The 15,754-nt window shown below is 41.4% G+C and overlaps 1 protein-coding gene across 3 annotated transcripts in view; it reads left to right on the top strand.

Moving 5' to 3' along the window:
* The window catches only part of FAM169A (family with sequence similarity 169 member A), a 63,239-nt gene that overhangs the window by 17,693 nt on the left and 29,792 nt on the right, over nucleotides 1-15,754 (top strand). For 2 of the 3 annotated variants that reach the window (XM_019482498.2, XM_019482519.2), the window contains exons 2-6: nucleotides 4,822-4,958; nucleotides 6,852-6,951; nucleotides 10,712-10,797; nucleotides 12,139-12,310; nucleotides 15,551-15,730. In XM_019482498.2, coding sequence (XP_019338043.1) covers nucleotides 4,824-4,958; nucleotides 6,852-6,951; nucleotides 10,712-10,797; nucleotides 12,139-12,310; nucleotides 15,551-15,730 — 673 coding nt within the window. In that variant the 5' untranslated portion in view covers nucleotides 4,822-4,823. Of the gene's footprint in view, nucleotides 1-4,821; nucleotides 4,959-6,851; nucleotides 6,952-10,711; nucleotides 10,798-12,138; nucleotides 12,311-15,550; nucleotides 15,731-15,754 lie in introns of those variants that run through there. The other variant, XM_019482526.2, reaches the window with a different exon arrangement.

Genomic DNA, 15,754 nt, shown 5'->3' with positions numbered 1-15,754 from the left:
CACAGTTTTGAGTATCCATGCTAAATATTCTGTATACCATTTTGTCTACTGTGGTATACAGTTTGGAGTAACCATGGTTTTCCGTGGCTGCACATCAGCCTGTCACCTGCCATTTTTCCTGTAAGCCTTTTGTCTTGCCAACCACGGGAACTGTCAGGAATTTAACCCCGGTGCCGGGCAAGGGAAACCTGTATTTTTTAGGATTAGGGACTATATTATTCAAAGGAAGGGAAATGGTTCTAAAAGAATATAGTCTTAATTCTTGGCAAAAAAGCAAATGTTTAATAATTCGGAATTTCACAATTAAGTTTTTTGAATATTATCAAAATCCAATGTAATCTCTTCATCCATTTAGTACAGGTTTCTGGTACTGTGCATCTTGGATTGTGTAGTGCATATTAGCTAATAAGCAGCCCACCCTTTGACAGTGTGACTTATAAATGCCATTATGGTCTATTTGTTTATACTAGGACATAGGACATCATACTCTCTATGGATGTATTTCCATAGCACTCCCAATTATAGCCTTTAAAAATTGTCCTATAGATATCTCCCTTTCTCATGAATTAAACTGAGACTACTAGACTTAACCTATCCTTTTCCCCCTATCATGCCTCATTTTCTACCCCTGTATAGGTGAAGAAGTGCACTACAACTTGTATACAGAAAGGGAAAACCAGCTGGTGTAGACAGTAAAAATTATCTTCTGATCATTTAGCAGTGGGAATCGTTATGGTGATTGTACATAAAATATTGGCTGGTGGATAGGGGTAGGAGATGGAGTAACACTTGTTTTGAATTGAGAATGCTGATTTCAGTTAGCATTCAAATTTATCATCTGAACTGATTTAGAAGCTTGCTGTTGCCTACTTTATTTGTTTTTTAAATAAATAAATCTGACCACTTGGTTAATGAAGGTTTTATGCCTGTAGATTAGATTATATGTGCAACGGAATACAGAACTGCTCACTTAAATGCCACCTCTAACTATTTTTATGGTTGTAGGACGTTAAAAACAACGAAGTCTGTAATTCAGCATTAAAGCAAGTGTAATTTACATGAGCTACAATTCAGCAAATCTTTTAAAGTGCAAGGTGATGCATTTACAATGAGAAAGGGAAAGTTGGCTTTTGTTTTAATGAAAACAAGAAATGACTTGTTTTCCTGATTTAAAAAAAATATTTGAACATTCTTTCTCTCTCTAATATCTGTGTTGCATGAATGGTTGTAATGAGTTAGGTTGCTTAAGGCTATATCTACTTTGCTCATTCAGCCAGAATATTGCCTAGCCAATCAGACGGCTGTCTCATGAACAGAGCACAATCCCACAATATGTGACAAGGATTTGACCTGACAGTTTTACAGTCATGCAACACACAGAGGCTTAGAGAGAGAGGGGAAAATGATAGGCTTCATGATGTTCCTAGAGCCCCTTAACCCCTGTACTCCTAAGACACTGAAAACCTGAAAGAATATGCAGTGCTTTCACCTGAAACTTGACCAGTGACTCTCATGCCAGAATTAAGCAGAACACTTTCTGGAGTCTAAAATCTTCAGGTTAATTGTTTTCCAGGGTCCTAAAGAAACTTTCAAATTTGAAATTACAGATTCCTCAGTAGTGGAATTGTAACTTGCTTATTGCTAGGCCAATCAGGTCGTTGTGCTTTCAACAGGTCATGCTATCTTTTATGAAATTTGATTACATCTTTGTCTCTGGGATTGCTTGCTGGTGACCTAGAGCAGCGTGGTCCAGCTGGTAGCCTGTGACTCCCAAAGGGTTAGCAGTTGGCTTGCAGACTGCCTGACTGCCGCTCCCCACATTGCTCCTGCCACTGCAAGGGCAGCTTGAGTCTTTGGGCCAGGACAGCCTAGCTGGAGGGGGCCTGGTAAACTTACTGCTCACATAGTGGAGGAAGGGGCCCATGTTGCTTGCATGGCTATGCCAGCAGAGGGACATAGCATGGGGACCATGCCTATGAGGGATGGGCTTATGGCAGGGGCAATGGTGGTAGGGGTGTGCTCACAGAACAGTAGTTTTGCATTGCTTGTACAGTAGTGGTGGGGGCAGGCTGGAGTCTTTCCTTTCTAAGGCATAAATGACTCTTTTAGATATGTGGAAACTGAAGAAACACAACCAGAAGAAACTTGAATTCAGCAAAACTGGTTATTGCTTTATTTTTCTGCTTTGTTGCTGCCTTATTTTTATATTCTAAAAATGCCAAGAATGATGGCCTAGGGGATATTAGCTGTGGCGTGTGGGTTGCATACCTCATTGTCGTGTAACTTGTAGTGAGCCTTCATTATCTGTTCTCATAGTTGTTCAGACACTTAGGTATTATTGAGCAGTTTTTATGCCAATCTGGGGGAAAGCAAAATCTGGGTTTCATCATTCCTTTTATGTCAGACTTTAATGGATCAGTATTCTCAACTTCACCTCTGTTCAGCAGCTGGAAGCAACCTTTGCCTGAAATAAAATACAGGGCTTTTATCCTAGGGCTTTATTTAGTCTGTAGCAGTTAATCTCATTCTAAAGCTTCATTCAGTCAGTATTTCCCAGTTACATGTAATCTCTCACTTTCTTCCTAATTTCTGCCTTTCAGAATCAACAGATTTTTTTTTTATATGGCATTTGCATGTTATGAATTTCAGCCCCTCTTTATTTCAGTGAAGACTAGCTTCTGTCCTTCTTTCTTTGTCTTGTATACAAAATAGCCCCTTTTACTTCACTCCCTAATTCTAGTAGGCAGGGAAGGGTGAAATGATACATGCAAAGAAGGGTCATTGTAGTGCTTGGCCTCAGTGTGGAAGGAATTTAGAAACTAGAAAAGGATTCAGCGTGGGAGTGGAAGATGAAATACTTGGAACAGTAAGGTGATCTTCACCAGTCTCTATGCTAGAATGAAAAGGTGAATTAAAAAAGAAGAAAGCATTGGATGACATGTTTTAAAACTAGGATAGACAGGACAACTTGTACTGTGACATAGCCCATCTCTCTTTTTGTTGTACTTACTGCCACTTTTACCCTTCCCTGCTGAGTGGTGGCAGAGAAGAGTAGACAGTGGCAGACAGCACTGAGATTTCACTTGCCTGTTGCCAGACACTCAGAAACAGCAGCATCCATAAGCATCAGGGATGAGGTGGTGACACAGGTCCAGAGTGAGGGATATAACTGAGTGGCAGGCAAATATGGAGGAATAGATGTGGGAAGATGGAGAGGGAAAGGAAAGAGAAATCTTGAAACTAAAAATAGATGAGGGGGGAAGAAAGGGACCAAGTCAGAAGACAAGTATACATTTATTTTCTCAAGTGTTCGTAGAAAATTGCACTAACAGCAGTTTAAATCTGATTAATGACTTTGCTCTGGAAAAGATAAGAAAACAACCCAATGCTTTTGGCTGAAGGTTTTTCTTCCATGTGAGCTTCTTTTTTTTTTTTAGAGTTGCAATTACTGCCTGATAGCACTGTTTGAGGGGGCTGGGATTCCAGGACCCCCTCCCTGTTGTGCAGGATTTGACACTGTTTGCTGTAAGGGCTGAACCAAAGATTCTCCCACTACTTCGAAGCTGCTATTTACAGTGCCCCAGCTGACTTGTTGCTTTCACCCTCATCATGCATTTACATCCACCTATTTTTACAGTGCTTTTAACCAGGTTTGTAACTAACTGATAACACCATTTCCTTTAAGCATCGCTTGGTCACAGCTAGGATTGAAGCACTCCTAGTGATGGTAGGCCATTGGCAAAGTACCAACTGATGCCTCAAATGGAGCTCTGACCTGCAGCAGAACTTCTGCCCCCTTTCTTCAGGGGTAGGTTTATTTCCTAAAACAAAACAGTCTAACATAGCCACATAAATCAAGTCCTCCTTCCTCCAGGTCTCTCTCTAGTAGGGATGTTTGTTTTTCCTTTATTGGAGGATCAAATGACTTGTAAGCTGTCACAAGATCCCTAGCTTTAAACTCATCACCTGGGAAGCAGATAATTAGGCTCAGGTGGGAGCTAAACCCCATTCTCTTAATCTGGCTGGCCCTTTGTGACAATAATTATGACCCAGAGCACTTGGTGGGGTATGTGTGTGGTTTTGGGGGTGTTTTTGTTTGTTTGTTTTTGTTTTTTGCTTTACATTGGCATGCATCTTGCAGGCAGGAGGTATTTGTGTGACCTGAGAAGGTGGAGGGGATTGCAGAGTTTATGGTGGGTATGGGTCAGGTGTAGGCTAAGGAAGTAGCAGTACAGGTCAAAGCACTGTATTATTCACGGATGTGTTCTTAAGTTGTGGTGGTACTTGTGTTTCAGTGGTTCTAACCTAAAAACATAAACCTTAACTATGAGGGATACCAATTGAAGGAGGCTGGATTTTACTTGTGTCTTTTGAGAAGGTTTGAGCATGAGGCCAGGAGGAATGAATCAAGTTTGAAGTCCTGTGATGTGTGGACACTGAGACAGGTGTTTCTTCTCTCATTCTTTGAGAGGCTGGAACTGCTAGGGTTGATTATCCTCCTCTTCTGATTGGGCTAGTGCTCCAAGCTTGAGACTTCAGTCTTAGTTGCACTCTGTTAGGCATAGCCTGAATACACAGGCAAAACACAATCCCTGCATTAAAGAAATGTATCAGGCTGAATACTACTCCACTACTTGTGGAGAAACCTGTATGTTAAGCCACTTGGTCTAAATCAGACTCTAAATGTGCCTCATATCAGTACTTCTAATTTAACTGAACAGCCTTCCTGAAGAGAAGAGGTGCTAGCTTATAAAGTCATTGTGGTATAATTGGTGCAAAACATGGTTTATCTGCAATAATATATACATTTCATTTTTCAAGGGATGGCATTCCCTGTGGATATGTTGGATAACTACAGTCATGAAGACTTAGAGAGTTCTGCAGAAGACTATATGTCTGACCTTCGATGTGGAGATCCAGATAATCCAGAGTTCTTGTCTGTTGTCAGTGACATCAAAGTAAGAACCAACAAATACATCGGTTCAAATTTTTCCTCTTCTTTTTTTATTTAATTTAATTGAACTTACTGTGGACTTTAAAATAAATGTCATTAGTACCTGTTGAGTTAAAAAAAATAGATTTTAGCAAAGCTTTGAATTTTATCCAGATGTCCCTATCTCTTGTTAAACTGTTTTAATTTTTAACATTAAGTAGTACATTGAGTTTTATATAAAATGAGATCTGCATATTGGCTATTTCTGTTCCTGGCTAATTGACTTATACATAACAATTTAAAAAAAACAAAACAAAAATTAAATCTCAGTCACTTGGTCAGACAAGTTTTTTCCAAAAAACTGAGTTCAGATTTTGCATTTTTGTCAGTAGTTCTAAGTGATCATAATTTGTGCTTGCATTCACTGCATCTAATGGATCTTTTATATCCTGGTTCTGCAAAATAGTATGCATTAGTGGACCTTGCTTCTCATGCCAGTCCTTTTGATTTTCCAAAGGGGTGTCTCTACACTCAAAGGAGTGTATTTTGCTGCCCTTGAAGTAGCTCTGTTAATGGAAACACTTCTAGAAACCAGTTTTTGGCATTTTGTGTTCTAGCTGCCATATTGTTTAGCCTACCCAACAGCAGTTTGTAATATGGTGGATCTATATGGTGGATCATTGTTGATCATACCTGTGGTAACAAGGATGCTTTTTTTTTTTTTTTTTTTTTTTTTTTTTTTTTTTTTTTTTTCCAAGTGGAATAGATGAAACCTATGAAATAAAAATGGAAGCAAGATGAAATCTTAGTTTAAACTGTTTTGTGGGGAAGTCAGTCTCATGTTTACCCCACAACTGATGCTTCTTTGTTGTCCAATATCACTATTAAATATTTCTAATATTTGAATTTCAAAAGGCTACTGATAATGCCATTAAATGTGTCCTGATCTCACTTTGTCACGTGTTATTACCTTAATGCCAAATGTGGATGTTCAAAACAACATTTGTATGCTGAAGTGCCTGTCGCAGCACCCAAAGTTGCGAGGTGCGGAATGCACCTGTTCTAAAGATGACGTGAGTTGCAAGGGGCGAGGGAAGAGTTGGAAATATTAGGTTTGCCTGTTATCCTTATCAAGTATTTTTTGTTTGTTTGTTTGTTTCTTGGAACTTTTCATTAGAAGATGCAACACAGTGAACTTGAAGCTTAATCAAACCATAATCAAAAGTGAGGTGTTAAATTTTTGAGATGGCAGCGCTTCCAGTTGTTTGTACAGCATTTGAGTTAACTAGGTACTAGCATAAAAATGTTCTCTTTATTAAGAGAGTGCCACTTCCCTGGACCAGGTCCTGGAGTTAGGCTGAACACAGCTCAATCTATGGTCTAGCTTGCAGGGAGGATTCTAGGGCACAGGTGCTATATTTTACATTTGTGCCTTATTGATCCCACACATTAGAGACCCCAGTGATTATCCTATCATGTCCCTGAATGTAGACTATGAAGAGCTTTACATAGTCAGAACCCCAGCTGATCACTTCAAGGCTGCTTTATTAGTGTGAAGTGTATGGCTCAATATGTATGTCATCCATCTATTAATTCTTTAGGCATTAATAAAAATCTTCCAGGAGAAAACATGGGTAGATAAAACCTAAACTTATAATGTTAAAATAAAGTAATACTAATTAAAAAAAACCCTTCTAAAATCCACCTTCCTTTTATTTGCAGAGTAGAGGTCATCTTCTGAAAGTCTGCATTTATAAAGAGTGAACAAGGGCCAGATTTTAATGTTTTTCTTTTGCAGATCATCAAAAAACACCAGGGTTTGTAAATCAGCTTGCTTGTCGTGTTGAGCATGCTTTGTATATTTTGTTAATGCTGTGTTAACCAGCATCTATTGAAGCATTGTGAACTCTTGTTTCAGATTCCTATTAGCTTGTCAACTGTAGGCTTCGTTCCTCTTTATGGTGGAGATCAGACGCACAAAGTTCTTGCTTTGTTTGCACCAGAGGATGCACTCACAGGTTTCATTTTAATTTAAATTCTAATATAAATGTTGTGTTCTGCCTCTCTGCCAAGTGCATGTAACCAGTCTTGTACTCATTCCATGCGTGTCCAGCTTTTTATTCTCAGTTTTGTCTATAGATTGTTATCCACAACTAAATTCTACCAACCAAGAAAGGACTAGTTAATTAAATTTATAGTGACAGACTGAATTAAGTGCAACACACACTTTCCTTGGATTTTCTACTCTCTGTATGCCTTGATATATGTATTACTCTCTCTAGTCTATCCACAGCGGGAGGGGTGGGGGGCAGGCCGACAATATGATTTCTGTGGAGTAACTCGCCCTGAATTTTACTCAGATAAATTAACTCTGTGATGAGAAGCACACCTAGCTGTCCCTGGCTGGCTGCCTGCAGCAGGCACTGTTACAGTGCCTGGCCATGCAGGGGAAATAGTTTTCACTGAATGAATAGCTGTGATGGGATGTGATGCAAGGGTGCTCAGTAAAGGGAGGGATGGGAATGCACCCTGCTGAATGGGGAAGTGTCAGCTATCATTGCCAAGAGCCAGTTAACCCTTTTCTGGCCCTGTGGCTGCTACTGAATTTAGGACTTTGGATCCTGACTTGCCATATAAAACTGTGGTGGTTGTGTGGGGCCAGGGAAGGGCAGCTTGGCTCTTGGTGGGGACCCGTCATCTTGTGGCAGCATCCCGTCTCAGTTTCCTCTGTGTGGCTGGAAGCTTGAGTCTCCTTGCTTCCATGCTGGTGCCCCAGGGCACAAAACTCTTATCAGGTATGCCTCAGGAGACTGGGGATAAGAGTGACACTTCCGGAGGAGGGGAAGAGTTTAGCTTGAGGCACACCTGCCAAAAAAGTTGGCCACCACTGAACTAAAGGAATAGAAATGCAAGTGGTCACCAGTTACACAGTTATTCCTCACTTTCTGAGGGGCAGCACTGGAGTGAAGTGACTTGTGTAAGATGGTGTTTGTCTGCTTCACTTGTACTATGGAGTAAAGTCAGTTAACTCCACAGTAAACAAGTTGTGTGTCTACATCCTAGGCTACTACACTCATATTCTCTTCTATCAAGCAAGACTAACTTAGGCCCACTCTGGTGTATCGTGTTAAGTTTAAACTTGTGGATGCTGTCTTGCCTACTCTGATTGAGTTATATAGATTTATTATCTCTTACTGCATTCATCCTCTGGCACTCCATTGTGGCAACAGTGCCAGCCTCTCTGCCTGTATGTCACCTTCCCCTACCTCATATGTGGTCTCTGAGGCCCTCTACACATTGGGTTTAAGGTAATTTAACCAGGTAATCACGCCTTAAGTCGTGATCCAGCTACACATTCAACCAATTAATGACATGACAAAACAAGCAATAAGTTACAAAGCTATTCCACAAAAAATGTGTCATAACTTTGTATCTTGTTCTAATCACACCATTAATTGAACATGTGGCCAAGTGTTCTCCTGTGGCTGGGAGCCCCGTCAACTGAGGGGCTTCTAGGCACAGGGGTGCATCACCTGCTGCCAGCTCCACAGCTGACAAGGCTTGCAGTGATGGCAGTGCTGTCAGCTGCCTGGCTTGCAGCAGAGAGAATGCTGCCCTGCCTGTAAGTCTCCTGAACTGCGGGGCTTGCAGTAGTGACACTGTCTTCAGCTACAGGGCTTGCATCTTTGGCTGCAAGGCTCAAAGTGAGGGCAGCAGGGAGAACGTTGACCCATCTGCAAGCCTCATGAGGTGTGGTGCTTCTTGCAGTGGCTGCAGTGTTCCCCTCATGCTGCTGCTGCGAACCCCACAGTGATGTGGGCTGCGGGGCTTGCAGTCATGGGAGCTGGTGCAGGGGGAGCCCAGGATTGTGATCCCAGGCTCCCCCTGCACTGGTGATTAGGTGTAATGGGATGTAATATGTAATCTGACAATTATGCCTTCTGCCCTGCACACATGGCATGGCAGAGCCTCAGAGACCACATACAAGGCAGGAAAAGGTGACATAGAGGTACTGAGGCTGGCATTGTTGGTACACTAGTACATATGGCATGGCAAGAGGTGCATTTGTGTGGATTGTGCATTGGATCCTGTTGCACCTTTACTTGCACGTGTAGAGAAGCCCTGAATTTGCCCCTGCCACTTCATGGGCAGAATGCTGTCTTCGTCTCTTAATTGTCCCGCTAACACTCTCCATACTTATCTCTGTTTGTTAAGATTTACCGAAAACAAAAACTTAAAATCCCAACTCTAAGTCACTTCTGTGGACTCTCATACATAAATTTATAGAGGTCTTTTTTAAAATAATTGCTTCAGAGTATGTAGTGGCTGAGTAACACCAAGCATATCGATTGTAATTAGAATTGTACTGTAATTAGCGGTAATAAACTTATTACAGCTTAGATGTCTACTTAACTTGGTAGCTATATAATTGTACAACTAATAACCACGGATCCTGGTTTTCTCTGTTTAAAAATGGCAAATTCTCTGATAAAATCACCAATTGATTTTTAAAACCCCCCAAATCCCTCACTCCCCACCCCCATGTCCACCACCACTGCATGTGCCTCTCACTTGCAACCCACAGCCCTACCAGCCATGCTGGTGCCCCTCATACCCCACTCAGTCTCCTGCTCTCCCCCCTCCCAGAGGGGCCCCCAACTGCTAGGGTTATGGGGCTAGTGACCTGGGTCCCCTGCCCCCTGCAACAATGCCTGAGCCCCAGCTGCCTTCCACAGGAGGCAGTAGCTGCTGCGGTGAAGCAGAGTGCAGAGACCAGCTCCCCCACCTCTGCAGGCAGCATGGCCAGACCAGAGCCCATCTGGCAGGGAGGGAGAGGTGGGTGTGGGCTGCCCACTGTGTGCTTGGGCTTCCCACCCTGTTGCCCCCTACCCCCACAGCCCCACTGGTGAGACCTTGAGTAGCAGGGCAGAGCAGGGTGGCTTCAAGCTCAGTGTCACCGCTGCGAGCCCCACGCTGCCATAGTGAGGTGCCCCTGCCCAGTGGCAGCAGGGGTGGCAACGCAGATGCTGCCTTTGCTGCTGCTGGGCGGGAAGGGGGTGCTTCGCCACGGTGGTGTGGGGCTTTCAGGAGTGGCATCGAGCTTCCCTGGCCCTGCTCTGACATGCTGTGCCAGGTCCTGCTTGCTGAGCCATGGAGGCCCCAGGGGGAGAGCAGTAGGGCAGGGAGGTCTGAGCCCACAGCAGGCAGCTTGTACCCACCCCCATCTCATGCACAGAACTGGGGGACATGCATCCCCCATGCCCCCCTCAGGAGTATGTGCAGTGGCAGGGAGGCAGCCTTCCTCCCTTGGATGAGCTGCCCATGACTGTTCCACGCCCCACGCATCATCCATCCCCAGCATGAGCTCTGCCCAGCTCCCTCCCTCCTCCCCCCCCCCCCAACTGTGGGGGCGTCAGTCCCCCACCGCAACTTGTGGGGAGCTGCTTTCCAAACTACTACCGGTGGCCATGTGCATGTGTATGTACGCATGTGCACATGGCGCCCACTGCCTAGCAACCTTCCTCCCACTCCCCCTAGCCCCTTGCAGGCTGCAACTCTGCCAGCTTGCAAGGGGAAATCCACTATTTCCTGCATTTTTCTCCTTTAAAGGAGAAAATCTGTGTTTTCCTCTTTAGAATGAGAAAATTCTGATTTTACCACTTTTTTCTATGGTGAGTGGAAACCCGGATCCCTGCTAATAACTTTGTAGTGGTAATTAACATATTTCCTTCAAATTACCCTGGTATACTAACCTCCTATACCTCTGTTCTCTCCAAGCTGTAGCTTTGTACCTTGCTGACCAGTGGTGGGCTATCAATGATATTGTGAAAACATCTGTTCCTTCTAGAGAAGGGCTTCAGCAGGTAAATAGTTCCAGCATTTCGCTCATAACAATTTTTATCCTGCAAGGACGATTGATAATTAACTCCATGCCATTACAAATGATCAGAGATATGTTTTGGATTTGAAAATTAATCTAATAGGTCATTTTATTTAGGGGGTGGAATCAGCTGGAGGGCAGGAGCACATGCCCCTTCCCAGTGTAAGCTGTCTCTCTATTTACCTGCTGTGAAGTTGCGTTGTTCATGTTAATACCTTTGCATGAAAAGTGTTTTGTTACTCTGACAGTTTTCAGGGCAAGTCTTCGGGCTGTGCTGTGTGGACTCCCAGCAATTAACCTCATTGTGATAGTAGTCTCTGCTGGAGAAAGTTGTTGGCCTGCCTGCCTTTAGTTTGCTATCTGTTTGGACAAGGAGTTTGGGCAGTAGCTAGAGTTGATGGCCTACGGTGTTGGGAAGAGGCATAAGGAAAAGCATGTGCTCTGACATCCATTTTGCTTGTCATCAAGCTTGCTTAACTATTGTTAAATTCCAGCTAACATTTATGTTCTTTGAGGCATCCTAGACCTAAATTTTACAGCAAGAGACCTACAGCATGGAGTCCAGAATTACTCAGTCCTGCCACCACAAGCCCTCTTCTGCTTGTCTCTACTTGAAGTAAAATAATAAATCACCACTGCTCATACTATATTTAGATATTTAAGTTAAACTTATTTGGGGCTACTCTCCACACCCAGGGGGTGCGTTAGGGAGGGGCCGCTGAATTCCTTTTTCTTGCCACAGTAAACCTTGGCGCTAACCAGCTGTCCCACTGCATCATGTCCTGATCCCTGCCACTGCATACAGCAGTGATGGAAGGGAGTATGCTGGGTGGTCCCTTCCCAGAAATGCTAATCACATGTTCTTTGTAGCAATGCAAACTCTTGTTAGTCTGGAAAGACTGAGATTTAGCTGTTATGTATTATTGTGTTTGGTAAATGTTACTTAGAGGAAAAATATATATTTTTTTAATTTTAAGTTTTAACCCCCCCTTGGAATTCTATAACCTTTAAATAATCAGGGCACGTGTAATACTGCAGATATGAGGAAAGCTCTGCCTAATCCAGAATTTTACATGGTGACTGTTACAGTGGTATCGGAGCACTTCTCCAAACCCCCCCCCCCAGAACAAACAAACAACCCCCCCTCAAAACTTGGGCCTGATTTTTAGAAGTGCTAAGTGCACATGTCTTTCCATGTCTTCAACTATACTTATTTTCAGAAGTGCCAACTACTCACAAGACCCCTAATGTCCAACCCTCAATTAAGTTGACTATGCATTGTTAAGTGATGCATGTTCTTAAATGTTCTTCTATGTTTCTATAGGTGAAGACTGTTGGAGAGAGGGTGGTTCTCTATGTTCTCAATCGAATTATTTATCGGAAACAAGAAATAGAAAAAAATGAGATCCCATTCCTTTGTCACAGCAGCAGTGACTATGCCAAGATTCTGTGGAAAAAAGGAGAAGCCATTGGGTTTTATTCTGTTAAACCTGCAGGTAAAACTTTTGTGTCTGATTTTTGGCATTAAAAAAAACCAAACTTTTATTGGGCCTTTTCAGACTGCTTTAATTTATGATTGATATATGAATCTTTTCTTGAATTCTATAGCAGGGAAGATTTTTAGATCAATCGAGAGTAAAGCCACTTTAATTATACTGATCTGAGAATAGAATTGGGTTTTTTACATGTTCTTTCCTTATACTTCCTTCTTCTGCCTTCCTAGACTTCCTGAGATGAGGATTTACAGTTACATATTCTTATTTATTTGTGAGAGAGGGAGCTGGGCCTTTTTTTTCAATGTATTGGGTATGATAGTAATGCTCCAGAACTCATCCAGGAGTGAACAACCTATGGAAATTATGATTAATATTAAGATTGTATTGCACCCATCTAGGGTCTGATCTTGCAAGGTCCCTGTGTGCAGAACTCCAGTGAATACCTCTGGGAAGCTGCAGGATCAGCTCTCATTACTACTTATGTGTACTTCAGTAGTGTTTGAAAGCCTCTGTTACAGACCCAGGATCCCATCAGCATATGTTTTCTATAAACACAAAACCAAAACACTGCTTAAATGTATCCTATATTGTTTAAATGTATCCCTATGCTTTTTATAAATTCTTGTGACACTTTTCAGTTTTGTCTGAATGAAATTGATTGATTTTATTTATAAATAATTGGAGAACTGACAGCCTTCCATAAATAACAGAACATCCAATTTTGGGCATATGGTTTGGTGTCCAAATTTTCTTACCTTCAGTAGAAGGTTTTCTGGTGACTTAATGGGGTGCAACTGTTGTGTATGCTACTTTAGTGCATTTTAGGAGATTGTTGCTTTCCCCTGGAACATCTGGCCTTGGCTACTGTTGGAAACATGATAGCATGCCAGATGGGCCATTGATCTGTTTTGGTATGGCAGTTTCTGTTGGAAGCTAATCAGCAGATGGCATGCCTTTTTGTTTCGCTCATCAGTACTGTGCCTTTGTGAATATAATCATGACACATTGCACATGTCCTCATAGAATAGTTTTCATGCTAAAAGTTAAGCTCATGCAGTGATCACAATGACTTTCTGGGTTGTATTGTTTTATGACTTTGTGCAAAGAAGGGATGTTTGTGCCAGATTATCAGACCACAGCATGGAAGGTTGGGTACTCTTGGGTTTGTAACAGGGTGGATAAACATCAATGATCTTTAAAAAATAAAAATAAAAAAAAGATTAAAAATTGATTTTTTTTAATATAAATCAGATTTTTTTATTTAATCATATTTTATATTTTTGTAAGATGCTTTTTTAAAATAAAGTTCCAATTTAAGATATGTTAAAGATCAAAGATCTCATCATGGAATAGGAATTATAATTTCAAATTATATACTATTTGAGACAATATATTCATGTAACCTTCTTAGAAAAATTTTATAAATAGGTCACAATAGGCCATGTACACACTATATTAGGGGTCCAATCTTATGGGGTTCCCAGAGGCTCCTCTATAGATTAGTAAAGATTAAAGAAAACTACTCTACCCAATGAGACTCAGTGCTAAGTCTAGAAGATCCTATTAAGCATCTCTGTGATGCTTAGTTTCAGTTCTCAAACTAGATTTGTCTCCAGAGATATCATCCTGGCTAATAGCAGTATATCGACATGAGAGATAACAGACCTTATTACCTACCCATCAGCTTTATTGTGTCTCTGCAAGTTTGTATACACAGAGTCAAGCCCTTACCTTCTCTAAAAAAGATTTTTAAGAAGTTAAATGAATAGAGGATTGTTGGTGTGGAGTAGATCTGGACAAAGAAGAGGAGTCTGGAGATAAATGCAAAGACGGAGGAGCAGTAGAAATAGAAGAGAAACATTTTGAGCAGAATTTTGTTGAAATTGCAAAATACTTCCTTCCATAAGTACCACTTTGCAACAGCTGCTTTGAAGAAAGCAGGAAGAACCAAACGAACTCTCCCACAAGATGTGCAATGAAACTCAGTAGTGGAATGTTTTGTGCGATATATTGAGAACTGGACTGATCTGATGACAATTTGTGAACAGAATTGTGACAAATAGATGGAATTGTCATAGCCAAAGTTCTCAACATTGGGCTAAAGAGAAATGTAGAACGTATGCTAACTATCCTGAAGCCTATTTCCATAGTTTTGAACAAAGGTTATATCAAATGACAAGAATGCACTTTTTGTAGAAAACAGTGGTTAAATTGATGCTTCCTGACCAGTAATTTAAATCCCGATTTAAAACATGATTTAAATCAAACCCACCCTGGTTTCTCACTTCAGCCCTGATGTGGATTCCTTGTGTGACATCAAAAAGATTTAATTTAACCTACCTGTGCTTTTCCTGCTTGGAAAAATGAGGCTAGTTATACCTTACTGTTATACCAAAACCTTTGTGAGGACTAATTGCTTAAGGTATATAAAGAATGCTTTGTAAATGCTATATAGTATGATAATCTGTATCTTACTGTTGTTTTTAGTTGGATTGCAAACTTTCTAAGGGAAAGGGACAGGTTTTCACTGTTGTATGCTGCCTAATACAATGGAGCCCAGTCTTTGATTGGAATAGCTAGGTACTACTGTAATTCAAATGAATCATGTTATTAATCTGATACCAGTGATTCCATGGTTATCATTCAGAAAATTCAGCAATTTTAAAAACTGTGTTGTCACGATGCGCTAGTTTTTTTTCATTATATATTATTGTGTTACACATGGAAAAATCCCTACTTATTAATGTCCACTTCCTGGTGGTGTCCTAAAAAATGTAAGGTGTAAGGGTTACTTGTTCACTCCTTAAATGATAGCTGACTTGCGTGCTTGTGGTTTAGTCTTATGTACATGAATAAGTATTTAAAAGAGAATGTTTGAGTTGATCATTTTTGCTTTAGCTTCATTCTCTTAATCCAATTTCCTGAAATTGTAACAGCAGGATTCCAAAGGGAGTTCCTTCCTCACAACCCTCTCAGTAGTTTGTAGCCACTACAATCTCGCAGCATCAGATCACAATACCAGACATGATTTCCCTACTATTTTGTTGCATGGTATATTTTTTGCAGTTTTACAAAGTTTGTCCAAAGAGCCAGAGTGGCTGAGACTAGTTACTGTACATAGGGTACAGCTGGATTGGGGTGAAATAAAATCCCAATCAGTTTAGACTGATCATCTAAAGCTTTACAACAAATCAATGACAAAATGTGTATCTGTGGTTCACTCTGCCCCTGTGATTTCAGGAAGCATATGTAGCTCCTATCTCACCCAAAGTTATCAGCTTCCTGTGCTGGACACAATGTTTGTGAGAAAGAAACATCGTGGGAAAGATTTTGGGCTAACGATGTTGGAGGATTTTGTGGATTCCTTTACTGAAGATGCACTTGGCCTTCGGTACCCGCTGTCATCATTCATGTATGCAGGTAAACTCTTCAATATGTCCTTCC

Source organism: Alligator mississippiensis, chromosome 3, assembly GCF_030867095.1.
Source record: "Alligator mississippiensis isolate rAllMis1 chromosome 3, rAllMis1, whole genome shotgun sequence".
Lineage (NCBI taxonomy): Eukaryota > Metazoa > Chordata > Crocodylia > Alligatoridae > Alligator > Alligator mississippiensis.
Note: the sequence above shows the minus strand (reverse complement) of the source record. Positions and strands in the feature narration are given on the sequence as shown.